The sequence below is a fragment of the Neofelis nebulosa genome, chromosome 10, assembly GCF_028018385.1.
Source record: "Neofelis nebulosa isolate mNeoNeb1 chromosome 10, mNeoNeb1.pri, whole genome shotgun sequence".
NCBI lineage: Eukaryota > Metazoa > Chordata > Mammalia > Carnivora > Felidae > Neofelis > Neofelis nebulosa.
Window position 1 is genome coordinate 67,060,479 of NC_080791.1, and position 27,988 is coordinate 67,088,466.

The following is a 27,988-nucleotide window of genomic DNA, read 5'->3' on the forward strand; positions in this document are numbered from 1 at the left end:
TGAGTCCTCCACTGGAATATTCATCTTTTTTTGGATTTATACACACGATTGAAGGAGATAGATTGGTAATACACCTAAGCACACAATACCTGAACTATGACTGTTATAAAGAACAAGGGTAACTAACTACAATGAAAGGAATACTAATCAGAAAAACATAGTTGCTTGGAAATTTAAAAATCCTCAACCTTTAAATAAGTATTTTATCAGAAAGATCGAGGATGCCAGAGAGTAAGACTATAAACAGTTGCAAGATTATCAAAATGTATCTCTGAGGAGGCTTATGTCTTTTGGTACCAAAATGTGTACTTCTCCAGGATGTTGTACATCAGTAAATTGAAATATAAACTGCCATTCCTTCTTATAAATGGCTTTCCTCTTCTCAGCACTAAGATTCTAACATGCTTTTCTAATTATACTCTTTAACTTTGGAAATGATTTTACAAGAACCACAAAAAACCACTGTAGGGTGGAGTATTTTATCTTTTTCCTGTCCAACAGGGTAAATAAGACATGAGAACAAATGAAAATCTGTTGTCAGATATGTATATTATATTGTCATCGTGCTGCCCATCATAAATGGGAGTGATCAGCTGACTTCCCTAATCTCCAAGCAGTTTTCTTATTCCTCAATAGACAAAGTAAGCTTGACTTAAGAAAGAAAAAAAAACAGTTAAAAATGCAAATTCTTTGGACTGCCTTTTAATGAATCCAACTTTCCACTGTTAATCACAGAAACAAAAGATAATTTCAAGCAGCCTTATTACCCAGATATAGATTAGGTATAAGGAAGTTGAGTTCAATTTGAAATGAATTTTAAAACATAGGACGCAAACATCACAACTCCCCAGAGCACAATACAAAATAGTCCTCTAAGGAATATAAACATTTAGTATAGAAGAATGTGAAACTACGTAAGAAAAGAGTCTCTTCACTTAGCTAAAATTTACTTGCTAAAGATTATTTATTGCACAATATATCAGTTTGTCCTAAGAATAAAGCAGATACTATTATTCTCAACTTCTAAATTCAGTACGTAGTCAAATACATTTTCTCAAACTAAAGTTCTACAGCATCACAATATGAGTAAACTCTTTGTTACTGAGTTAGGATAGGGAAAACATTTTAACTTCTAAAACAAATTCCTTAGAGTTCATGAAAACATTTCACAAATCCTAGAAGGCACACATTTATTTCCTATCATAGTAAGTGCATTTAAGTACTTCATATTTAAAAAAGACAAAGCTGTACAGAATACAAAAAGTGTACATTTTATCCATGAAACAAATTTACAACTTTTATGATTAGTTATAATAGAACCTACCTAACATTCACATCTAAAGAATTATCACCCAGTTAATGCAGTAGGCAAAAACCTGTGCTCATTGATTTAATAAGACTAACAAAAACTAAGAACTTTCTACTTCACAGTAGATCAGTTAGTGTCTTGGAGCTCAGATTGGAAAGTAAAAAGGTTTGGGCAATATCAGGTCGTTGGGCTTACTGTTAAATAATTCCTTGAAAGGTGAAGGATTCTGGGGGATAAGATCATTGGCTATACCTGGAAAGTTCCAAAAACATGTAAAGCAACTTTGTTCATTTTCAGAAACATTCTTCAATTAGGCAATCTGAGTTAGACTCAGCAAGTCTAATCCAAAAGGACAATTTAAAATCTTAGAGCTGGAAAAGATCTCAGAGATCATCTATCCCAAGGTTTTCAAAATCTGTCCCATGGGATACTAAGACTTTGGGGAGGAGATTCAGGGTTCTACAAATCTGACTTGAATTAAAAAATTTTGGGTGGGGGCGGGGGGGTCCTGGGTGGCTCAGTCGGTTAAGTGTCTGATTTTGGCTCAGGTCATGATCTCGTGGTTTGTGAGTTTGAGCCCCACGTCAGGTTCTGTGCTGACAGCTCAAAGCCTGGAGCCTGCTTCAGATTCTGTGTCTCCCTCTCTCTCTGCCCCTCCCCTGCTCGCATTGTCTCTCTCTCCCTCAAAAATAAACAAACATTAAAAAAAATTCATTTAAAAAATAACTCCCATCATACAACTACATTACTAAATAAATTCGAATATCCTGGATACCACCAATGCATTAATACATGTTTTTATTGGTTGACTTTATAATATTTATTGTGGTATATAGTTATATAAGGAAATTTATATTAATAAAATATGACTTTTATATAGAGGGGTAGTGTGTGTGGGTATATAGTATGTATGTGTAGGGGTTCTGAGTAAGATTTTACCTGGGGGGAAAAAAAAGTTCTACTGCTAAAATAAAGTGTAAAAAGCACAGATAACATCTCAGTTTCTAACGTAGGAACCTACAAACCAGCAGCAGGGACTTTCTCAAGGTCACACAAACCATCAAGCACATTGCCAGGTGGATATGATAGAGCCCCTCATGCTCCACAGTGGTGTTTAGCTATTTGGTCCTGGGCTGTCTCCATCATGAATGTCAACCAATTAGTTATCAATATTTTGGGGGTAAAATCAAGCTATCTTTGGTCAGACATTTTTGGGAGGGAAATGAATTATTTAATTTGCATGCCTATTAAAATCCTGATATCCAGGGGCACCCAGGTGGTTCAGTTGGTTAAGTGTCTGACTCTTGATCTTGGCTCAGGTCATGATCTCGCAGTTTGTGGGTTTGGGCCTGCGTCAGGCTCTGTACTGACAGCACAGAGCCTGTTTGGGATTCTCTCTCTCTCTCTCTCTCTCTCTCTCTCTCTCTGCCCCTCCCCTGCTTGCTCTCTCTCTCAAAGTAAATAAATAAACTTTAAAAAATACTTTAAAAAAATCCCAAAATCCAAAAATTCTGCCATCATTAAGCAGCAACTTAAATTGTGTACTTTGGTATTTTGGAAAATAGTAATATTTGCAATTATGCATAATAAGTCAAAAAAGTTACATGGAATGTTAACGTATCTTTTAAAGGAGACATCAGGTTCTAGTTTTATTATATGCTAATATGTTAATGCTTAACATAAAACAAAAAGTTTACTTTATAAGCAAAATTTTTGAAAAATGAAGTGTCACTAAAAATCATAATTCCATTATGACTATACTCTCTGAGTATTTCAAAGGAAGTACAGTGAAACAGTAGAAAGCCAAATTATCTCCTGATTTTCAGAGGTGTTCATGGTACACGTTTAAAAGGCTGTACCCTATGTTCTTCTCACTTAATGACATAAGAAATTTAAGACTTTGAGACTTCAGAAAGATGCCTTCAAGTTAAGAAAATAAAGGCACCATGAACCAATATTGAATGATTTACCATAATTTGGAAATACAAAATTCAGGATCTGTGAAGAAGAAAAATTTCCTTCTGAAACTCCAAGATGCAAGAGCATTATCAAAAGCTATTTAGAACAGTTTTCCAACTATGGGAAAGCATTTCCAGATCAGCCAAGAAGATTCCCCAGCAGAAATCCATTTACAAGGTGAAGTCACGCCCAGCTTTATAGTCCTCACCCAAATTACACAGCATGGAAAAAAAAAAGACTTTTAAGTAAAAAACATGTAGTTCCAAAACACATTGCTACAGTTATGAAATAATTGTGGATCGTTTCAAGTAAAAATTATTAAAGGAGCAATAATTAACCACAAGGGGGCATACACACTCCTTAGATTCCAGCAGAAAGACTAAAGTAGTAACCTGCACTTTGATATACTCTACATTTTCAGTCACTTCAAATTTTCTCTCAGATGGCTACACTTTTTAACATTCAAAGTTTATTTTAAACCTAACTAAATAGATCCCAGAATACTCCTGCCCTGAAAAATAGTGTTTCAGAAGTCTCTGGAAATGTTGCTGTTACCTCAGCAAAGGATTCAAGAGCAATTAGTTCTAATATATATTAGAACAGATAAATAATAGAAAAATATGGTCTAAAACAGTAGCAAATTTTAGTTTACTATAAATGGAAGACATAGCAAGTTTATCAAAAGAAATGGGACAAACTGTCAGAACAGCGAAAATAAGAGGGTAGGGAAAATTGATATCTCTGCGTCTGTGCCACAATATCCCTGCATTCTTCCCCCATGACCAAAGTGTTTGCAGCTTGTAATAGCAACAGAAGACCTTCACCCCAAGGTCATGGTATAAGGGGCTGGCCTGCCTCATCAGCCATGTTAAGAATATAGTTAGCCATATCATCTTCAGTGGGTGCATCTGACACCACCCAAGATTCATTTGCTCCAGTCATCTGTAGGCGACAAATAGGGCAATTCCTGTGTCGATCACTCCTATCAGAGAAGTCAAATAAAGAACAGTTTGTTTTTAATTCTTTAAAAAAAAAATAGGTGTGTTTGAAAAGTAATCCATGTACATGGTTTAAAAAAAAAGTAAACAGCATAAAAGTATACAGTAAAAAATAAATCTCTCCTTCCCACTCCAATCTTTAATTCTTATCCTCAGGGGCAACTACTGTTACCAGTTTCTTATATATTCTTCTAGAGATAGACTACACATGATTAAGCTTGTGTGTATATATACATTACTGCTTTTTTTACTTGTCAATATATATATATATATTTTTTTACTTGTCAATATATCTTATAGGCCATTATGTGTTAGTACATGTTAGAGCTGTCTGTTCTTTTTAAACATACACTGTGTGGACAGGCCATAATTCACTTAACTCATCTCCCACAGAAGGACATTTAAGTTTTCCCCTATCTTTTACAGCTACAAACTGTAAAAGATACAGTTAGGGGGATGGAAGCATTCAAGGTTTAAAACAGAAGATGAAACTTACATGTAGAATAATTTTTCTGACAGGGAAAAAACATATATGATCACTTAAATGAGATTATGTTTTCCACAGGGATTTTTCTGCCTTCACAAATATTATTTTGGAAATTTCAAAAATACCACATTTGAGCCAGAAACATGTCATGCAGGGAAAATGTTTTTCTCTTCATTTCTCAGTGAAATCTGAGACCAAAGTAATTAAATTATATCAATTGCTCTTTGGCTTTTGTGCAAAAATTTAGAAATCTGTTCCAAAAACTATGTGAAAGCTAGAGCTGGCATATATTATTCAGATTCATTTCTGGTTCCTCAGAGATATTTTATAAGATAATAATGTGTTCTCTTCTGTGCACAAAAGTCTCAATTTTAAGAGTCAACTTCTGTTTCTGGCCAATAGGGACCAGATTTATCTTCCCACTTAAAACAATGAAAACACTGGAAAAATACATGAAACAAGGCTTTCAACATTGGACATCATCAGATAACACAGGACAATAATCCCTGGGGATGAGAAGCAAAGAAGGTGAGCCCTATAATTGCCCCAGCTTATTGTCTTGAGAGCCTTCAGGCTGTAGAGCAAGCAGGAGAAACCCAGATGGAGCCTGGCAGACTCTCTGAGTTGAAGAGACACAGCTGAGACTCTTGGGAGGCCAAGGCAGCTAGAGTTCACAGGGCAGAGTACTGAAGTACTTAACTGCAGAAAGTTACACAAAGAGAGAATTCTGGAATCTACTGAAGGTCTCCTTAGGATGTATTCAGCAGAGTTATGATCAGTGTGTGCATGTGAGGCTCAGGAATCACCCAAAAGAATGTGAAGGAACACTACCCAAAACTCACACAGGGCCTGGGATATTGCCTGCTTTCACCAGACAGACTGGAAAACCTCGTAACTCATGGAGCATTGAGCAGAGTACTCTGAAGGGTCCCCTGAAGGCCTCATTAGTGGGACATAATTAGCTCTCAACTAAACACTGCTCTGGTCCTGCCTAACAAATCATAAAAGCAAGACCCAAAAGGATCAAACTGTTCTAAGTAACTATATTCCAGAACAAAGCTCAAGGATATTTATAGGAATACAAAAATATCCAGTACCCAAAAAGGTAAAAATCACAGTGTCTGGCACCCAGTCAAGAACTACCAGGCATAAAAAGAAGCAGAAAAATACAAGCCCAAATGAAGAGGAAAAATCAATCAAAACCAATCCAGAGCAGACACAGATGTTAGAATTAGCAGGGAAAGAAAATTAATGGTTATAACAATCATATTCTATGTATTAAAAACACTAGAGGAAAGACCAAACATTTGAAGTAGAGATATAGAAGATATTAAAAACATTTTTTTAATGTTTATTTATTTTTGACAGAGAGAGAGACAGAGCATGAGCAAGGTGGGGGGGGGGGTGGTGCGGAAAGAGAGAGGGAGACCCAGAATTCTGAGCTGTCAGCACAGAACCCGATGTGGGGCCCGACATCACGGAGAGTGAGATCATGACCTGAGCTGAAGTTGGACGCTCAACTGACTGTGCCACCCAGGCGCCCCAAGATATGGAAGATATTTTAAAAACTCAAACTTCTTGACATGAAAACTATAATGTCTGCAATAAAAAATACACTGGATGGGATTACTGACAAATTAGACATTGCCAAAAAAAAAGATTGACAAATTTGAAAAGATCTAGCAATGTTAACTCTCCAAAATGAAAACATAGAGAAAATGATTTTTAAAAGGAAAAGAGCAACAGTGAGCTGTGGGACAACTTTAAGTGGTCTAATATATGTGTAACTTGAGTCCTAGGAGAAGAGTGAGAACAAAAATATATTTAAGAAAATAATGGCTGAAAATTTTCCAAAATTGATGATGCAATAAACCTACAAATCCAAGGAATTCAGTGAACACTAAGCACAAGGAACATGAAGAAAACTACTAGAAGGCATATCATAATCAAACTTCTCAAATCAATGATAAAAAAAAAAAAAACCCTTAAAAGCAGCCAGAGGAAAAAAAGGCATATTATCGACAGAGGAAAAAAAGATAAGAATGATAGCATATTTCTCATAGGAAACAATGCAAGAAAAATGAGGGTGGAGCGAGAGCAACATCATTAAAGTCCTGAAAGAAAAAATAGTATTAGTCTAGAATTCTATACCCAGAAAAAATATCTTTGAAAAACGATGTTCAGACACTCAAGAACGTTCTATGGAATCTACAAAAAAGCTATCAGAACTAATAAATGGGTTTAGTAAGGTTGTAGGATAAAGGATTAATACACAAAAATCTATTGTAGTTTTATATACTAGCAACAAATGATCAGAAATTGAAATAAAAAATACTCTTAAAATAGCCTAAAATACAAAATAATTAGAGATAAATCTATCAAAGATTTATAATACTGAAAACTACAAAAATTGATGAGACAAGTGAAAGAGCTGAATAAATGGAGAAATACACTGTGATTGTGGACTAGAAGACTTAATGTTGTTAAGAAGTCAACACTTGCCAAATCAGTCTATTTATTTAATGCAATTTTAACCAAAATCCTTATAGCTGTTTTGAAGAAATTGACAGTTGACTCTAAAACTCATTTTGAAATGCAAAAGAACTAGAATAGGCAAAACAACTTTGACAAAGAAGAACAAAGTTGGAGGACTAGCATTCCCTGATTTTAAGACTCAAAGCTACATTAATCAAGGTAGTGTGGTATTGTTATGAAATAAACAGATCAATGGAACAGAAGAGAATCCAGAAATAGACCCATGTGTATTTAAACAAATGATTTACAATAAAGGTGAACGGGCAATTAGTGAAGGAAAGATAGTCTTTTCAGTAAAATGTGCTGAAGCAACTAGATAGCCATAGGCAAAAAAAGAATTTTGATCAATACCTCACATCATATACAAAAAATTAACTCAAAACGGATCATAGATATAAATGTAAAACCTAAAATTATAGAGCTTCCAAAAGAACAGAGGAAAATCCTTGTCACTTTAGGTTAGACAGATTTCTTAGATATGACACTAAAATCACTATGCTTAAATCACAAACTGATAATTGGACCTCATCAAAATTAAAAACTTCTACTCTATCAAAGACATTCTTAAGAGAATGAAAAGGCAAATCACAAAGTGGGAGAAAATATTTTCAAGTCAAATATCTGATATGTATTCATAATATAGAAAGAACTCTAAAACTTAATACCAAAACAACCCAATAAAGAAATAGGCAAAAGATGTGTGTGGGCACTTCACCAAAGACAGACAGGTGGTAAATTAACACATAAAAAGATGCTCAACATCATCAATCAGTAGGGAAACACAAACTAAAACTGCAATGAGATACCACTACACATCTGTTAGAATGGCTAAAATAAAAGGACTGACCATACTTACCAGAGGGGAGGAGAGTAGGGGGATGGGTAAAACAGGTGAAGGGGATTAAAAATACACTTCTTTTGATGAGCACTATGTAATATATGGAACTGCTGAATCACTATATTATACAGCTGAAACTAACATAACACTGATGTTAACAACACTGGAATTAAAAAACAAAAAAACGAAAAACAAAAACAAAAACAAAACTGACCATACTAAGTACTGGCAAGGTTGTGGAGCAACTAGAATTGTCATACACTGCTGGTGGCAGTGCAAAATGGTACAACCACTTTTGGGAAACAGGAGGCAGTTTCTTTAAAAGGTTAAACATACCCACCATATGATCTAGCTATTCTACTTCTAGGTATTTAACCAAGAGACACCCAAAATACATGTCCATAAAAAGACTTGTCTACAAATACATATAGCAGCTTCATTTGCAATACCTAAAAATTGGAAGCAATCCAATGTCCATAATGGGTGAATAGATAAGTAAACTGTGGTATACCATACAATGAACACTACTCAGAAAAAAAGTTGTCGGGGGGGGGGGACTACTGATAGCATGCTATAACATGGATAAATCTGAAAATAATTCTATTGAATGAAGAAAAAAAGAGTGCATGTTATATAATTTCATTTAAAAAGATTCTAGAAAATCCAAATTATTTTATAATGACTAAAAGCAGATTAGTGGTTGTCTGGGGACTGGAAGTGTTGGGAAAGAGACTTTACGGTGGGGCACAAAATAACTTTTGGGGTGATTTGGGGAGGATAAATTTGTTCATTGTGATGACATTTTTTATGGGTGTATATATGTCAAAACACCAAACTGTACTTTAAATATATGTAGTTTATTGTATGTCAGTTATAAAGTCACCTAAATGCTTGATTTTTATTTTGTAAAATAACGTGCTTGACTAGCTGATCTCTAAAGTTCTCTCCAGGTCCAATAATCTAATATTCAAGGATTCATATTATTCCTTTTAATCATATATAGAGGCAAAATACAGAAATGAGGACAAAAACGAAGAAAAAGGGAAGCTTGTGATTCTAGACTCAAGTCACGCACAAATCTTACAGCAAAAGTAAAATGCCAAAATTAAGATACACTGCCACATTTCATAAAGTTAAAGTATAAAAATGTTTTTAACCAGAAGAGGAAGCATGTTATACAATCCAAAGTACTAAAGAACAAAATCTTTTACACTTAACTACACTATTATTGTATCCTTTGAAGTTTATTCATGTACTTTTCCATTTGATCTGTGCCCATCCCTTGAAGGCAGCAGATAACTTACCATTTATCAATGCACTTCTGACAAAAGCTGTGAGCACAAGGCAGGATGAGGTCAGCTCGACCATCCATACAGATACAACACTCCTCCTCGTCAGTCAGCTGCTTCACCCTGCAGTGTGAAAACGGAGCTAGAGCAACAATATTCTCTGCTGTCATTGTGCTTTAAACTTTGTCTCCAGTGCCTTAGAACGCATTATCAGCACCTGTGTGCCCTCAGCATGAAGCAAAACATGACTCAGGCAAAATAAGACTAAATTAACATCACTTTTAGGGACAGCAAACATTAGGGAAGAAGTACTAAGAGGGACAAATTTCATAAAGAAAGACTGGATAATAGATGAACACTGTGATGATCAAAAAGAATACATAAACTAAAACTGGAAATACTCAGGTCTTTCTGAAAATAATAGGCCCTTTTGTTTTTAAATTTTTTTTAATGTTTATTTTTGAGAGAGAGAGAGAGAGCGCGCGTGCATGCGCTTGTGCACGAGGTGGGGAGGGGCATAGAGAGAGGGAGACACAGAATCTGAAGCAGTCTCCAGGTTCCACGCTGTCAGCTCAGAGCCCTATGTGGGGGTAGGGCTCAAACTCATGAACCGGAAGATCGTGACCTGAGTCAAGGTTGGACTGGGCCATACAGGGGCCCCCATATTAGGTCCTTTCAATTATATCACATTTACATAAATGAATTCGACCGATAGAAGATTTATTTGCCATGTAGGATACAAAGCTCTTTAAATATGGACCTTGTTGGGATGCCTGGGTGGCTCAGTCAGTTAAGTATCTGACTATTTCAGCTCAGGTCATGATCTCACAGTTCATGGGATTGAGCCCCGTGTCAGGCTCCTGCCAGCTCAGAACCTGCTTGGGATTCTCTCTCTCCCCTTGTCTTTGCCTCTTCCCTGCTCACTCATTTTGTGTCTGTCTCTCCCAAAATGAATAAACATTAAAACAACAGCAACAACAAAATACAGAAAAGAAAAGCCTAAACATTGCCAGTCATGCTCTAAAATTCACTTGGCATTTCAGTAATATTTGTACAGCCCAAACCTAGAAAACCAAACAATCCTATAAACAACAAATGATAAAAGGAAATAACAATTTTACTACAATATAGTATTTGGAAACCAGTTGGTTAAGAATAGACCAGAAAATGCAACTGTAAAAGAACCAATAAAAGAGAAATTCTTGCTAAACATACTCTTAATTTTAAGGTAAAAGACACTGTCAATACAGATTTTCACTGTCTATTCAGTATGACAATAAGACAGGATGTCAACATGTCTGGATCCACCAAAGACTTTTTCCAATGAGGCATTTACAAATTTAAATTACGGTCATGGTTGTCAAATGGCAACAGGTGGGAGTGTTCACATGCAAAAAGCATTATAGAGAAGGAAAAGAAAGTTTAAATAGAACAATAATATATTAGGCCTGAGTAAACAAATTCCATCAAAGAAAACTCTGGCTGACTTCATTTCTTCCTGTTATAAGAGAGATATTAATATCCTTTGTCATTAAATGCAAGCATATAGAGTGGAGAGTGCATTCATGGAAACTGGGTTGATAGAAGTATTACCTGGTGTGAGTCACTTTAATTTTTCTATAATTTGGCACTTAACAATGTCCTGAAGCACAGACATCCAAAAACTGATCAGCTGAGATAAGAAGTAATGTGATTTAAGATATCACAAAGAGCACCAGCAAATATTACTGAGATTTCAGCAGCTTGCATATTGGAAAAGAAGAGAAACATGGTACTTATGCACTGTATACCTTCCCATCCAAAGACTAGCCTGACACGATGTTACAGATGATGAGTTTTCATCAGGGTCTTCAGAGGTGGAGCTCATTGCCAATACTCCTGATGCTTGACTTGTGATGTCTTTATAAAGCTGAATAAACTGGTACAAATTCATGATCCGTGATGCTTCCACAATGCCAGTGCTTTTGTTAATCTACAAATACAAAGAAAATGAAAAAAAAAGTTCATAATTTCTTTGACCAATTTTTTTTTCAAGTTTTTATTTAAATTCCAGTTAGTTAACATGCAGTGTAATATTAGTTTCAGGTGTAGAATTTAGTGATTCATCACTTACATACATCACCTGGTACTCATCACAGCAAGTGCCCTCCTTAATCCTCATCACCTATTCAATCCATCCCCCTTCTCTAATCATTTTTCCCAAAAGAGGGGGGAACAGATATTTAGTCAAACATCCTAGGAAGTAAAATTTTTCAAGGTTTGCAAACTACCTAACAAGAGAGAAAAAGAATGTCTGAGCAAATGAATAATAAATGTCATGTCTCCTACATTTATGGAAGTCAAAGTACTTGCACACATGTATCTCATTTGATACTCAAAATAACCCTGTAGGCATCACCCTGTTTAGAGTTGATGATGTCAGATGACTTTCCCAGACCTAAAAAATGAATTTCAGAGACCAGTATTGACAATTCTTTTTAACTTCTTAACGAATTTCTTAACTAAAAGATTTATTTGAATCCAACAACCACATGCCATTCTACTATAACTGAAACAACCAACTGCTTTCTTGAATATCTTAAGTTCTATTTTACACTAAAACTTCCAAACTAAAGAAAGAAAATTACACTAAAGTAAATCCTAAGAAAAAGTGGTTGAATTCTTCCCAGAAGGCTATTTTGTTTTGGCAAAAAAACTCATTTAGTATAAAGTGGAACCAGTGGCCTACAGATTGTACCTCTCCCCACCCTCGCTTACATTCTTTTATTATTATTATTTTAAAGTTTATTTATTTATTTTGAGAGAGACAGAGGGGGGCAGATGAAAAGAAAGAGAATCCCAAGCAGGCTCGGATGGATAAAAACAATACAATTCATGAAGTTCCTTTTTTAAAGTTTATTTATTTATTTTGAAAGAGACAGAGAAAGACCGAGAGTACAAGCAGGGGAGGGCCAGAGAGAGGGAGAGAAAGAGAATCCCAAGACGGCTCTGTACTGACAGCACAGAGCCTGAGGCAGGGCCAGAACTTACAAACTGTGAGATCATGACCTGAGCCAAAACCAATAGTCAGATACTTAACTGACTGAGCCCCCAGGTGCCCCTCATGAAGTTTCTTAATAGCCATTGTAGTCCATAATTTTAATTAACCCATTAATTTTTCTAATATTATTTCCATAAAATATTTCATTTAAACATCATTTAGATTAGCTTTTATAATGAATTAAATATTATTTGGGGATAATCATGGTAGTAACAGTCAAGACAAGGTCTTTTTGTAAATACAAAGGTTATAGCACAATTGTGTTTCAGTCGCTTAAGATTAAGAAATATGAGGAGTGCCTGGGTGGCTCAGTCGGTTGAGCATCCGGCTTCGGCTCAGGTCATGATCTCATGGTTTGTGAGTTCAAGCCCCGTGTTAGACTCTGCTGACAACCCAGAGCCTGGAGTCTAATTCAGATTCTGTGTCTCCCTCTCTCTCTGCCCCTCCTCTCTCTTTTCTCTCTCTCTCTCTCTCTGTCCTTCCCTCTCAAAAATAAATAAATCTTAAAAAAAAAAAGTTTAAGGAGGGCACTTGTTGTGATGAGCATTGGGGGTCGTATGTAAGTCATGAATCACTAAATTCTATTCCTGAAACCAATACTGCACTGTATGTTAATAAAATTTAAATTTAAAAAAAAGTTAAAAAAATGACAAGGTTTCTATTATGCCTCAGCAAAGAGAACTAGAAAATTTAAAAAAAAATAAAAAAATTGCAAACTGCTTTGATGAAAATGAGTTGCCTTAAAATAAAACCTTGTAATTTTAACCAAAAAAAATTAGGAAGTTATTAATATGTAATTCTATACTGTATTACATGATTAAGCGTGGCTCTAACCACCAAAAGAATTTAAGTTCAGAGCTTGAAGTCTCTGTTGTCCTCACCTTGGTACAGATCACCCGTACAACCATTTTCCATAAGGCAGAGGAATCAGACCGAGGGAGTACCTCAAAAACAAGATGTTTTCCCTGGCCAGAAACCATTTTAGCAGTTCTGAAAAGAGACAAACACATTTGTTAATTTTATGAAAAGTCTTATAAAATAATGGAGCTATGAAATCAGATTCAAGAAACCCTTTAAAACAGAAGAAAATCTGAAGAAAATACAGAGACAAGTAACAATGATTGTAATAATTAGATTCTTAAAACACAGGGACAGAGAATGTTTTGATTATAAACATACAACTAAGTTTTTAACGTCAACAGCATCGCTGACAGAATAATAGATCTTTTTATGTCATATCTCAATGGTTTTTTAATGTCTAACAAAGATGTCTAGAAAAAAACACATCTAAGAAATCAGGTACTTAAAGAAAAAGTTTAGCTGGTTTCATTTAGCCACATTATTTTTCCTTATGTTTATTTATGTATTTTGGGAGAGAGAGAGAGAGAGAGAGAGAGAGAATATGAATCCCAAGCAGGCTCCATGCTGTCAGCGTGGAGCAGAATGCAGGGCTCTATCTCATGAACTGTGAGGTCATGACCTGAGCCAAAACCAAGAGTGGATGCTTAACTGAATGAGTCACCTGCATTTTGACTACTGCCTCAGATGTATAAAGTGTGAGAAAAAAATCTTGCTCTTGGTTGAGCCCTAATTTAAGCAACACACAGCTCTTTGAAAAAAAAAAAATTTTTTTTTTTAAATTTGGGACTGGATCAAGCAAACGATTTGAGACACCTTAAATACAGCTTTGCTATCTTCCTTTAGCAGAGTAATTTTGAGGGCCACAGGATTCTAACATAAAAATATAACACCTTTAGAGGATAATTCAGTATCTTCCCATTAATGCCAAATTATATCAGATCAAAGATACACTAAGTATTATCATTAGTCACATTTCTCTCTGAGCACCAGTGGGGATATCATACTCAGAACCAAAGGATGTAGAGGTAAACAGAAGCCACCAAAAATAAAGCAACTAGCTCTAGGTAACAAAGTCTGCTAGTGAAATTCATCTGTGCCAGTTCTCAGCTGTTTTCTAGCTATTAAGCCACGCTTTTTGTATAGGTTTAACTTTATAATTCTCACACAGCATTGCACTTGTGAAATGCCCAACTCTGACCCATATAAATTAGTTTTAGGAACCAAATCCAGTCAGAACATCCTGTGCTAAGTAAATAAAAGGAAGATATTCTTTACTATCACCTCTGTATTACACAATAAGCTTAGCTGTGGATGCTTTCACAAGACATATTTTATCTGGTATCTTTAGACCAAAAAGTAAAATTTTATAGAACAGATGGTTAATGTATATAAATTCCGAGACTCTAAAGGGATGGCAGATGTCAATGATTACTCTTCATAAGAGTCAAAACAATAAACACCAAAAAGCATTCCACTCAGGCACCTCGATGACTCAGTCAATTAAGCATTCGACTCTTGGTTTCAGCTCAGGTCATGATCTCATGGTTGTGAGATTGAGCCTCACGTTGGGCTCTGTACTGGGAGTGGAGCCCGCTTGGAATTCTCCCTCTCTCCCTCCCTTCCTTCCCCCCCCCCTCCCCGATGCTCTTGCTTTCAAAAAGTTAAAAAAAAAAAAAAAAAAAAAAGCATTCCATTCATTATTCTATTAAATTTAATCTATTTTTACTCCTTAAAAATACAGTCCCAGAAGTAATGCCTCAAATACTACCATCTGTATAATCTAAAAAAGGAAAAAAAAAGGAAAAAAGAAAAAGGCTAAAATTTTATGACTATATTTTTATTATAAAAAATCAGACAATATGTAAATATACCCAGTAAAATGTACAATCTCCCTTCACTGCCCCCCTTTTCCAGCAATTCCCCAGAAACATTGTATACATACTTACAGTTCATTTTCTATGCATTTATATGTATATTCATATAGGATCCATCCATATATCTATACAGAATTTCTTTTTTTTTTTATTAAATGAATGAAATCCGGTGTTTCAAAAAGATGTTATCTTCTAAGATAACTTTAATGTTTAAGACATTCTTTATTCTTCATGACTGGATAACAGTAGACTCTGTATTTTAATAGCTTCTACACAGATCAGTATAAAAATTGATACAATAAAGAATAAACTCTGGGCGCCTGGGTGGCTTGTTGGTTAAGCATCTGACTTTGGCTCAGGTCATGATCTCACAGTTCGTGAGTTCTAGCCCTGCATTGGGCTCCGTGTTGGCAGTTCAGAGCCTGGAGTCTGCTTGGGATTCTGTGTCTCCCAATCTCTCTGCTCCTCCCCTGCTTGCACTGTCTCTCTCGCTTTCTCTCAAAAATAAAAAAACATTAAAAAAATTTTTTTTAAAGAATAAATTCACACAAAAAAGGCAAAGTTCTATTAGATGTGCTCTTTAAAAAGGCAGAGAAATTTAAATTCCATCTCAGAAATCTATTCAAGAGTTAAAGAGATTTAAAAATGTTAGCTAATTAGAAAATATTAACAAACGAAATACCTTGTCCTTCAGTGGTGACAAATGAATTATTATGTATTTCTATGGCAAAAATAATGCTCAGTGAACACAGAGTTATTTATTTATTAACCAGATGAATTGGCTGATGTATAGAAACCTGACTGCCCTTTGACTATCCTAGGAACCTTTCTCTAGAGTGACTAATTGGCTTATTCTTACTCTCTTCTGTTTATGTAAACCTTTAGGTCTTTCAAACAAGAATTGATTTATAAGCCTCTGTTCAAAATCCAGTTTTAAGTTCCTTTGGTCTCTTTTGTTCCTGTTACATATTTTAAAATAGCCACATAGAAAATCTTGTAGTAGGCACTCAATAAATATTTGCTAACTGCTGCAGCTGAAAACATTCAGTCTTACCAATCAATATTTCTGGTTACTTCTCAGTCATGGCATATGGGGCATACATCAGGGAGGAAAAATAAAATGAAAAAGAGCAAGCCTTACATATCATTAAGTTCAGCTACTCTCCCAAGAAATTCTTCATAAGTTAAGGAGCCACTTTCTCGAACCAATATGACATGTTTTGCTACTTTTTCTGGTAACTTGCTAAGAACCAACTGTGTCTGATCCGAAATTTGCTGTCCCATGATGAAATGATGTCTTTTGAAATCCAGAAACAGTGTTGCTTCACATAGTTATCTGTCAAATATATATAAAAGTTACTTTCATATATACTATAAAAACAGCAATATACCCATCCCTTCAAGAAAATAAGAAAAACTAGGAATACCTTTAAGTGAGGGTTCAGTAAACTTAAACAAGTCTAAGGTGGAATTTATTTAAACAATAATATTTTTAAAGTAAAGATTTATGTTTCTATTTTTAAGATCATATAACTAAATGAAAAAACAGGATTCACTTATGTTACTGGTAGGGTGGTGAACTTCTAATTCCTATAATTTTGGCAACTCAAAAACCATCACAACTGAGTGGCTCAGTTGGTTAAGTTTCCAACTCTTGATTTTGGCTCAGGTCATGATCTCATGATTTGTGAGATTGAGCCCTGACTGATGGGAGTGCATGACTGTGCTCTCTCTCTCTCAAAATAAGTAAATAAACAATAAAATTAAAAAAAAAAAAACATCACACACACACACACACACACACACACACACACACACAGAGGCATTTAAGTGCTTGTATATAATAGGAAGCTTGTTTATACGCATAATTTTCAAAGGACATTTACTGACTACTTACCACATGTCAGACTCTTACCTAAGAGCTTCCCATATATTACCTCATTTATTTCTTACAACAACCTTAAGGGCGAGGCATTATTATATTCTTATTTTTACAGATAAGGAAGTAGAGCTAAGTAACTTATCTAAAATTAAATGGTAAGTGACCAAAGTGAACTTTGAACTCATGTTTTTCAGATTCTAGTGCTCATATATTTTTTTAAGTTTTTATGTAAATTCTAGTTAACATACAGTGTAATATTAGTTTCAGGTGTACAAAATAGTGATTCAACACTTCCATACATCACCAGTGCTCAGCACATAAGTGTAAAATACTAACATAGTTATTTTTTTAAATTTTATTTAAATCCAGGTTAACATATAGTGTAATAACAGTTTCAGGAGTAGAATTTAGTGATTCATCACTTACGTATAACAACCAATGCTCATCCCAATAACTGCCCTCCTCAATGCCCATCACATATTTAGCTCATCCCCCTACCCAGCTCCCCTCCAGCAACCTTCAGTTCTCTGTATTTAAGAATTTCTTATAGTTTGCTTCCCTCTCTGTTTTTATCTTATTTTTCCTTCCCTTCCCCAATGTTCATCTGTTTTGTTTCTTAAATTCCACATGTGAGTGAAATCATATATTTATCCTTCTCTTATTTCACTTTCTAGTACTCATATTTTTAATCACTGATATACCAAGATACATAATCATGATACAATTATATCAGCCAAATAACATTTGTTGAAATACTTTATTTGTAAACATGCAACTTAATTTTTAATTATAAAATATATGCAAATTAAACACTTTTTTTGGTTTGAAGGCCTAAGAAAATTCAAATATTAGATAATTTAACCACCTCACATTTTCTGCTTAGAAAAGATAGCACTTTTGCTATCTAACTTCTCCAGGTGTTTTAATGTTTAAAAAAAATTTTTTTTTAATTTATTTTTGAGAGAGAGAGAGAGAGCACGAGCAGGGGATGGGCAGAGAGAGGAAGACACAGAATCCAAAGCAGGCTCCAGGCTATGAGCTGTCTGCACAGAGCCCAACATGGGGCTCGAACTCAAGAACCATGAGATCATAACCTGAGCTCAAGTCAGATGCTCAACCAACTGAGCCATGCAGGTGCCTACCAGGTGTTTTAAACTTAAAGTTTATATAACTTGTTTTCTAAGTATGAAGGTGATATTTTAATTGAAAGGCTGGGTCACTCCTTTAATAATCTACTAGCAGTATATATCAATAAGTTATTGAAATGACTTAAAAATGTAATCACAAAACATTTATAACATTTTTTTTAATGTTTATTTATTTTTGAGAGAGATAGACAGAGACCAAGTGCAAGCAAGGGAGGGTCTGAGAGAGAGGGAGACGCAGAATCCGAAGCAGGCCTCAGGCTCTGAGCTGTCAGCACAGAGCCTGACGCGGGGCTCGAACCCATGAACTGTGAGATCATGACCTGAGCCGAAGTTGGACACCCAACCGACTGGGCCACCCAGGCACCCCTGTAATCACAAAACATTTAATAATTACTCTAAAGTCTTGAAATATGTAATTCTGTGAATTGTGGCTAAAGAAGAGTTGAATGTGTTTATTCTGCAAAGTTTTTTTCTTTGGTAAATAATGATTAATCAGAATATCAAGTATTGAGAATATGGTTGAAACAGAAAATAAAGTTTTAGTATTTCTGTCTATGCTGACTTACTCTGTCACTTAATATGAAAATCCCTATTCAACACAAATACTACTACTACTAATAGTAAAAGCAGCTAATACTTTTGATCACTTGCATTGTGTAACACAATCTTCTGAGCACTCTACATATATTCAGGAATTCAGTCAGGGGGACCTGGGTGGCTCCTGACTTCGACTCGGGTCATGATCTCACAGTTTGTGAGTTTAAGCCCCATATCTGGCTCTTTGCTTGCTCACAGCAAAGAGCCTGCTTCAGATCCTCTGTCCCCCTCTCCTTCTGCCCCTCCCCCCGCTGGTTCCCCTTCTCTCTCTCTCTCAAAATAAATAAACTTAAAAAGAAAAAAAAGGACTTCAGTCATTCAAATTCCCATAATAACCATTTTATAGATGAAGAAATAGAATAGTTATGGAACAAGTAAAGAGAGGTTAAAGTAACAAAGTCACATAGCTTACAGGGTTGTTTTGTTTGTTTGTTTGTTTTGTAATATAAAGTTAGAAGAACAGGGGCGCCTAGGTGGCTCAGTTGGTTAAGCGTCGACTTTGGCTCAGGTCATGATCTCGCCATTTACGAATTTGAGCCCCGCGTCGGGCTCTGTGCTGACAGCTCAGAGCCTGGAGCCTGCTTCGGATTCTGTGTCTCCTCCTCTCTCTGCCCCTCCCATGCTCATCCTCTGTTTCTCAATAATAAATAAAAACGTTAAAAAAAATTTAAATAACTAAGTAAATAAAAGTCCTTCCCAAGAAGGCAGTAACTTCACACTGATGTACACTACATATATACATGTGCACTATTGTCCTTATTTTTCCTGTTCTAATTCAAACATGTGAAATATCATTAGGAGCCAATGGTTGTAAACAGGTGTTAGGAAGCCACTGTGTTACCACGGTCTTTTTAAGGCCATGGAGATACAAAAGTGAGTGAAAGAAACATGTTTCTTGCCATGATGGAGCATTTGATACAGTGGGGAAGAGACAACAATCACACCAATAAATACATAATTATAAAATGAGAAGAACTAAGCCAAACAAGTACAGGGTGCTACAAAAGCCTATAAAAGGGAGGCTTGATGTAGTATTGTGTCAGGGAAGTCATGCACAAACAACATTTGATTTGAGAAGAGGGATAGAGCAATGGAAAGGAAAGGCCATTCCAGGCAGAAGTTATAGAAAGTGTGTAATGGAGGAAGGAACATTGTACGTTTGAGTCAATAAAAAAAAAGGCTAGAGTGACTAAAGCAGAGGCAGAGGGAGAGGGAGACTGGTATCAAGAGCTGGGCTGGTATCACAAGGGAGACTGGTATCAAGAGACGACCTGAAGACAAGCCTGCATGCCTGTCCAACCTGCGGATGGCTAAAATTGGTATGAATGAATAATGTCCACTGAAGACTAGGATTAAGACTGAAATAGATAATGATTTTCTGAAATGGAATAAATTATGTCAAATATGACAAAGTTAAATCCTTAATATTTTTTGAAAATCCAATTGCACAAAAACACAAAGCTAAGATGTGCTTAAAAGCAGTTAAAAAAATATAAAAAGTCTGAGGGTTTCAGTCAAAATAAGCCAACAGTAAATAAGGACAAAAAGGATATTAAGATAATCCCAAACTCTTGCTAGAAGCAGATGTCCAAAGCAAGACCCTAGTCCTATTGTTCTCTGTAATGGGTCCACCACATTGTAGTTCTGTAATCAGCTCTAAGCACACATTTTTAAAGGGCATTAATCATTTGAACATACCTGAGACAGTATACAAGATGTTATGGATCTAGCAAAGGAAACAAAGTGATTTATTCTAGATAAGCATAATTCAGTAACAACCAATAGGTTTGTTCAAACATTTAAAGAGATTTCATGTACAAGAGTAAGATTTATTTTATATAATTACAGTGAAAATACTGGCCTATAAGCGTGAATTAGGCAAACTTCAGGTCAAATAAGAAATTTCTATCATCCACAATTATCCAGAAGTATTAAGGGCTGTCTTGTAATGTATGCGAGCTTGTTTTCATTGGAAGTGTGGAAGTGTTTAAATAAAGATTAGAAGTTCATCTAATGAGTGTTTTAGAGAAGATGTTTGCTTGGGTGAGAAATAGAGTAGGTGACTCCTAACCTAATATTTCATTCCTAAAGTGAAGCTTAAATTCCCTCTAGCTTTCCTGTACCAATCCAATCAAAATGCAATAAAAAATTCTAACCAACTGGACTGAAAACTTTAAATTACACCTATATTACTTAACAAAGAAAAAATTAAACTTTTGAAATACACGATCTTAATATTTAGTATAAAACATTTAATGATAATTTAACCAATGTGCCCACCAACCAGATATTTAAAAAGAAGCTTTAGTCACTTATTTATTGAGTTAGAAAATGGTCCCTTTTGTTTCTGAATAGTTTTGATCTGATGCCCTAACTCTGAATAAGGTTTTTAATTTGATGCAGCATATTAACTTGCTATCCTGTAATTGCACTTGGTATCTGGAAAACCTAATCACTAACTCCTCTGATTAATTTTTTTAATGTTTATTTCTGAGAGAGAGAGAGAGAGAATGAGAGAGAGAGAGAAAACTAACCAGCGGGGGAGGGCCAGAGAGAGAGGGAGACACAGAATCTGAAGCAGGCTCCAGGCTCTGAGCTGTCAGCACTGAGCTCCACTTGGGGCTCAAACTCATGAGCTGTGAGATCATGATCTGAGCTGAAGTTGGATGCTTAACCAACTGAGCCATCCAGGTGCCTCACTAACTCCTCTGATTAAAAGGCAACACTAGACACTAAGAGAGTCTGGGCAGTGATTCTCACCCTGGTTCAGTGGATAGGGCCCAGAATTTACAGTTCATTTTGAATACCATAAAATAAGGATAATAATGATAAATATTAATGTCCATCACTAACATAAATATATGATTCTGTGATCTATATGCATTATAAAACCAAAACCAAGGACAGATATTCACAAAAACAGTCTGTTGTGGCCATCCTCGAGTCACCCGCCATAGGTTTTTCAGTGTCCCTCTTCGGTGACTCTGCACATTCTTTTATAAAATAGCACACATCATCAGTTAGGTCACTTGACCATCCTCCTCTGTGAGCTTCCTGAGGATAGAGGCTGTGTTCTCTCTTCTGGTAGATACATAAGCATACAATAAATGTTTATGAACAGATACAGTAAATATTGTTGACAGATCTTTTAAAAATTATTGTTCACTTAGTATTCTTTTGACTCCTAACTTGTTCATTCATCTAGTAATAACTTGGAAAGAAGTTGAAATTTTTAAAATACATGAAAAAAAAATTGTAAAAATTCATCACTAATTTAATGTGTACATGAATTGAAAAATATTCATTATTTGATAGTAGCAAATAATTCCCTCTAGACAGGGCACAGTAGTATAGCATAGGAACATAATTTGTACAAACCACTGGCATAGAACTCAGTACAAGATAAATCTCCCATCAAATGTTCTTAAAGAGGGGCGCCTGGGTGGCTCAGTCGGTTGAGTGTCTGATTTTGGCTCAGGTCATGATCTCATGGTTCATGAGTTCAAGCCCTGCTTCGGGCTCTGTTCTGACCGCTCAGAGCCTGGAGCCTGCTTCAAATTCTGTTTCCCTCTCTCTCTCTGCCCTTCCCCCACTCATTCTCTGTCTTTCTCTCAAAAATAAACATTAAAAAAATATTTTTTTTTTAAGTTCTTAAGGAACTATCAGTTCTCATACTGTTATGCCATCTATAATTTAATGCCACCTGCCTTTCTAGCAGGATAATAAAGGCACACCTTGTTTTATTTTTATTGTATACACCTTTATTGTGCTTCACAAATATTGCCTCTTTTTTTTCTTTCCCAAGTTGAAGGTTTGTGGTAACCCTGCATGGAGCAAGTCTATGGGTGCCATGTTTCCAATAGCATTTGCTGACTTCATTTTTTCATGTAACATTTTAGTAATTCTTGCAATTTTTCAAACTTTCTTCTTATTATATTTGTTATGGTAATCTGTGATCAGTGATCTTTGATGTTACTATTGTAATTGTTTTGGGGTGCTATGAACTGCACCCATATGACATAGCAAACTTAACTGATAAATGTTGTGTATATTCAGACTGCTCCATTGACAAGCAGTTCCTATCTCTATCCTTCTCCAAAAGCTTCCCTAGTCCCTGAGACACAACAATATTGAAATTAGGCCAATTACTAACCCTACAATGGCCTCAAAGTGTTTAAGTGAAAGGAAGAGTCACACATCTCTCACTTTAAGTCAAAAGCGAGAACTGATTAGCTTAGTAAGGAAGGCATGTTGAAAGCTGAAATGGTCCAAAAGCTAGGCTGCTTGCACCAGTTAGCCAAATTGTGAATGCAAAAGAAAAGTTCTTGAAAGAAGTTAAAAAGCGCTATTCCAGTGAAAACACAAACAATAAGAAAATTAAAAAGCCATATTGCAGAGGGGCACCTGGGTGGCTCAGTCTGTTAAGCATCCAACTTCGGCTCAGGTCATGATCTCACAGCTTATGAGTTCAAGCCCCGCATCGGGCTCTGTGCTGACAGCTCAGAGCCTGGAGCCTGCCTCGGATTCTGTGTCTCCCTCTCTCTCTGCTCCTCCCCTGCTCATGCTCTGTCTCTGTCTCAAAAATAAATAAACATTAAAAAAAGATTTTTTTAAAAAGCCATATTGCAGATATAGAGAAAGTTTTAGTCGTCTGGATAGAGGACCAAACCAGGCACACCATTCTCTTAAGCCAAAACCTAATCCAGAGCACGGCTCTAACTCACTTCAATTCTGTGAAGGCTGAATCTGGTGAGGAAGCTGCAGAAGAAAGTTTGAAGCTAGCAGAGGTTGGTTCATGAGGTTTAAGGAAAGAAGCCATCTCTGTAACATAAAAGTGCAAGGTAAAGCAGCAAATGCTTATATAGAAGTTGCAGTGAGTTGTCCAGAAGATCTAGCTAAGATTAATAATGAAGGTGGCTACACTAAACAACAGATTTTTTCTTTTTTTTTTAATGGTTTTATTTTAGAAAGAGCGAACATCAGCTGGGGAGAGGGGGGGAGGGAGTGGGGGGGAAGAGGGAGGGAGGGGGTAGAGGGGGAGAGGGGGAGAGAGGGAGAGAGGGAGAGACGAAGAGAGGGAGATTGAGGAGGGGGGTGGGGATCCTAAGCAGGCTCCATACTCAGCATGGAGCCCGATGCAGGGCTCAATCCCATGACCCTGGGATCATGACCTGAGCTGAAATCAAGAGTTGGATGCTCAACTGACTGAGCCACCCAGGTGCCCCTAAACAACAGATCTTCAATGTAGATGAAACGGTCTTCTATTGGGAGAAGACATCATTAGAATTTCTTCATGGATAGAAAGGAGAAGTCAAAACCTGGCTTCAAAGCTTCAAAGGACAGGCTGACTCTCTTTTTAGGGGCTAATGCAGCTGGTGACTTTACACTGAAGCCAATGCTCATTTACTGTTCGGATTAACCCAGGGCCCTTAAGAATTATGCTAAATCTACTCTGCGTGTGCTCAAGCCTGGATAATAGCACATCTGTTTACAACATGGCTTACTGAATATTTTAAGCCCACAGTTGAGACGTACTGCTCAGAAAAAAAAGATTACTTTCAAATTATTACTGCTCACTGACAATGCACCTGGTCACCCAAGAGCACTGTTAGAGATGTACAATGAGATTAATGTTGTTTTCATGTCTGCTAACACAACATCCATTCTGCAGCCCATGGATCAAGGGGTAATTTCAAGTCTAATTAGTTAACATTTTGTAAGGCTATAGCTATCACAGAGTGATTCCTCTGATGGATTTGGGCAAAGCCAACTGAAAATCTTCTGGAAATGATTCACCATTCTAGATGCCATTAAGAACATTCATGATTCATGACAAGAGATGAAAATATCAATATGAACAGAAATTTTTAAGAAGTTGATTCCAACTCTCACGGATGACTTTGAGGGGTTCAAGACTTCAGTGGAGGAAAGAGCTGCAGATGTGGTAGAAAGAGCAAGAGAATGAAAATTAGAAGTGGAGCCTGAAGATATGACTGAATCACTGCAATCTCATGATAAAACTTTAAAGGATGAGGAGTTGCTTCTTATGCATGAGCAAAGACATTGGTTTCTTGAGATAAAATCCATCTCTGGTGAAGATGTTGTGAAGATTGCTTAAATGAAAACAAAGGATTTAGAATATTATATAAATTTAGTTGGTAAAGCAGTGAAGGATTTGAGAAGTCAATTTGAAAGTAAATTTGAAAATTGACTCCAATTTTGAAAGAAGTTCTGTGTAAAATGTTACCAAATAACACTACATGCCAGAAAGAAATCACTCATGAAAGAGTAAACTGATGAGGCAAACTTCACTCCCAAAATAAAGTATTTTTTAAAATTAAGGTATGTATATTGTTTTTTTAGGCATAATACTGTTTCACACTTAATAGACTACAGTATAGTGTAAACATAACTTTTATATGTACTGGGAAACCAAAACATTCACTTGACTCACTTTACTGCAATATTTGCTTTACTGTGGTGGTCTGTTACTGAACCTGCAATATCTCCAAGGTATGCCTGTAATGTGCTTTCAAAAAAACATTTCAAGGATTTTCTAAATAAAGAACAAATGTTATTTTGAAACTCATAAGAATATCAAGGATTCCAAAAATGCCACATTCTCTAGTGGGTGGTAACATACACTTGATCACTTCTTTTTCTAACAAACAAATTGTTGTAGTTCAAATATTCATTACAAAGATATAAAAATCACATCATGTGCACCTGGCAAAACAAAAACCAAAACAAAGGAAAACCTCCATGAACATTTAAACTATATCCATTAATAAAAGGATTAAAGCAAAGTTTAAAAGCCTGAAAGTACAGTAAAATGACTAGTTGACAAGTACTGTAGTATTTAGGAAACCTCTCTGAAGCCTATTCTCCATGAATTTTTGTATCAACTTCCTTACTTACAAAAATAATAATCATCAACTACTTTCATTAAGTCAGCTTTAAGATCAGTGATAAAAACTAAGTTCTAAAAACTAGATCCCTAAAGACACTATTTACTTTGTTACTCACTGCTTACTCAAACTCTACATCTATAAGCAGATATCAGCTGTTCTGCAAGATAAGAAATTAACAGTAGCTATGATGGATACATAAGGAAACAATTATACTAGTTACTATAGAATCTGGAATGCTTGTTCTGGGCTCAAAGATCTTAATTAGAAAAAAATATATATAGAAAGAAAAACTACAAAAAGAGAGTACTTGAGATTAAGACTGGATTTTTGATAGCACTGTTGTGTTTACTAAATACATTTCATATTTGGAAAAATACACTAACTAGACTTGTAAGCATTCTCTCTGGGCTTTCCCTGCCTTTTTGGGAGAAGGGGAAGGGAAGTCTGTGAAGCGTTTAGACATGAACTAAGAAGGATCAGGCTACACACATTAAATATAAAGTTCACTTACACCAAATGACAGCACATTTTGGAGACATACAATCATATTCTAGAGGAAACTATTTAGAAACTGCAGTCAGGCAGGGGTAGCTCAATCAGTTAAAGTCTGACTTCGGCCCAGGTCATGATCTCACAGTTCCTGAGTTTTAGCCCCGCATTGGGCTCTGTGCTCACGCTCAGAGCCTGGAGCCTGTTTCGGATTCTGTGTCTCCCTCTCTCTCTGCCCTTCCTCCGCTCATGCTCTTTGTGTCTCAAAAAATAAATACAAGTTAAAAAATAAAAATAAAAAACAGAAAACAAGAAAAATAAAGAAACTGCAGTCAGAATCAAAGGAAAGGAGAAAAATCCATACTTCTTTTGAGTTCTGAATTCAGAAAGCATCACTTCTTAGGAGTGACTTCAATACACAGGTTACTGATTTAGGATCGTTGATCCATGGCACCCCATACCCCGCATGAAATTCTGAATGGATGGAGCTCATCTTATAGCAAAAAATGGGCGGAAGAGAGGTGAAAAATAACTTTATGCAGAAGATCTAAGACTTACAAACCATAGGAAGTGTTAAGGGAGCTTTATAAATACGCCAGAGGAAAGAACTAAATAAATCATTTGGCAGCATGAACTAGGACAGGGTCGGAATATGAATGTACACTGATATTTAATAAAGGGGCTAGGGATAAATTTGAATAATAGCAGTAAATCCACATTTGTAACACGATACAAATAACAGAAGAAGTCACTGCAAAAGCTAACACAGAAGGCTTTCTTTCCAGGAGTAGTTATTACAGTTATTAGAAAGGAAACTTTTTGTCTCAGACGGGGTCAAGGTAGCTGGTTCGACAAGGCAAGCCTTTTGGGAAGATGGACAGTGTAAGCTAATTTAGCAATAGAAGGCCGGCTAAGCAGATCGACTTGGCCTTTTCTGAACTATCGCCCCAGGCAAGGGTTTCTAACCTGAGGTGCCCAATGCGGCAGGGGCACACAAGGTTTCTGCAGCACCGGTGTGTTTACCAAACGCACCCACCACCCTCTGGCCATCCTAGCTGCCTCGGCCCCTCCTCAAGCGCACCTGCACGTTTAACCAACAGCTATTTCCGCTGGCCCACTTGACTGCGCCGGCGGCAATATTCAAAAGCAGTTTCCGGCTCGAGAAGGACAAACCCTCTCCTAGTTGTCCAGAACCACCCCTCCCACTGGACAACCATCTGCACCTCTGGCCACTGGAAACTGCCGGGTTGGGTACGCAGCGTCCGCAGAAGGGCCTCCCAAACCAGCCCTGCGCCCTAAACCGAGGCCTAGAAGGATGGCGGGGCCGGGCCTGTCGCCCCACTGAAGCCCGGCTTGACAGTGGAGGACCGGCCGGTGTTTCTTCTCCCAGCCCCGGGGTCTTGGGGCAACAAGGAAGGGAAACGGAGAAAGGACAGCACGATGCAGCTCACCCCTGGCTCAAGGCAACGCGCTACCGGCGGCAGCAACTCCACCTCAGCCCGCAGCTCAGACCCACAGCCGCAGCGACGCGGGCCGGGCCTGCGACCGGGTCGCACCTCAGTGACGCAGAAGCCCCGCCCCCAGAGCGTTTTTGGAAACAGTGCGCAGTCACTGACCCCAGCCCTCCGCTCCTGTTCCTGCTGCGGCGTGCCGCTCAGCCTGAGGATCTTTGACGTTCGAGCCCCGGAGGCCATCTGAGAGGGTGACGCCCCAGGAGGGGGCCGAGCCCAAGAGGAGGCAGGAGAAGCCTCGCCTGGCGGGCTCCTAGAGG

General features: G+C 36.8%; 1 protein-coding gene across 3 annotated transcripts; it reads right to left on the reverse strand.

Annotated features, from left to right (window-relative positions):
• Nucleotides 1–686: 686 nt before the first annotated feature.
• RNF141 (ring finger protein 141) lies at nt 687–27,947 on the reverse strand. Of its 3 annotated transcripts, XM_058688236.1 has the most exons (7): nt 27,669–27,742; nt 23,222–23,389; nt 16,332–16,526; nt 13,337–13,445; nt 11,206–11,387; nt 9,431–9,538; nt 687–4,250 (listed from the first exon to the last, which is right to left on the reverse strand). In XM_058688236.1, exons 3-7 carry the CDS (start codon nt 16,472–16,474, stop codon nt 4,100–4,102), a joined length of 693 nt encoding a protein of 230 aa, XP_058544219.1. In that variant the 5' UTR covers nt 16,475–16,526; nt 23,222–23,389; nt 27,669–27,742; the 3' UTR covers nt 687–4,099. The 3 variants fall into 3 exon arrangements, with proteins under 3 accessions (XP_058544219.1, XP_058544218.1, XP_058544217.1); XM_058688235.1 differs by lacking the exons at nt 23,222–23,389; nt 27,669–27,742 and adding an exon at nt 27,834–27,947; XM_058688234.1 differs by lacking the exon at nt 23,222–23,389 and having other exon boundaries at nt 946–4,250; nt 27,669–27,787.
• Between the last annotated feature and the right edge of the window lie 41 nt (nt 27,948–27,988).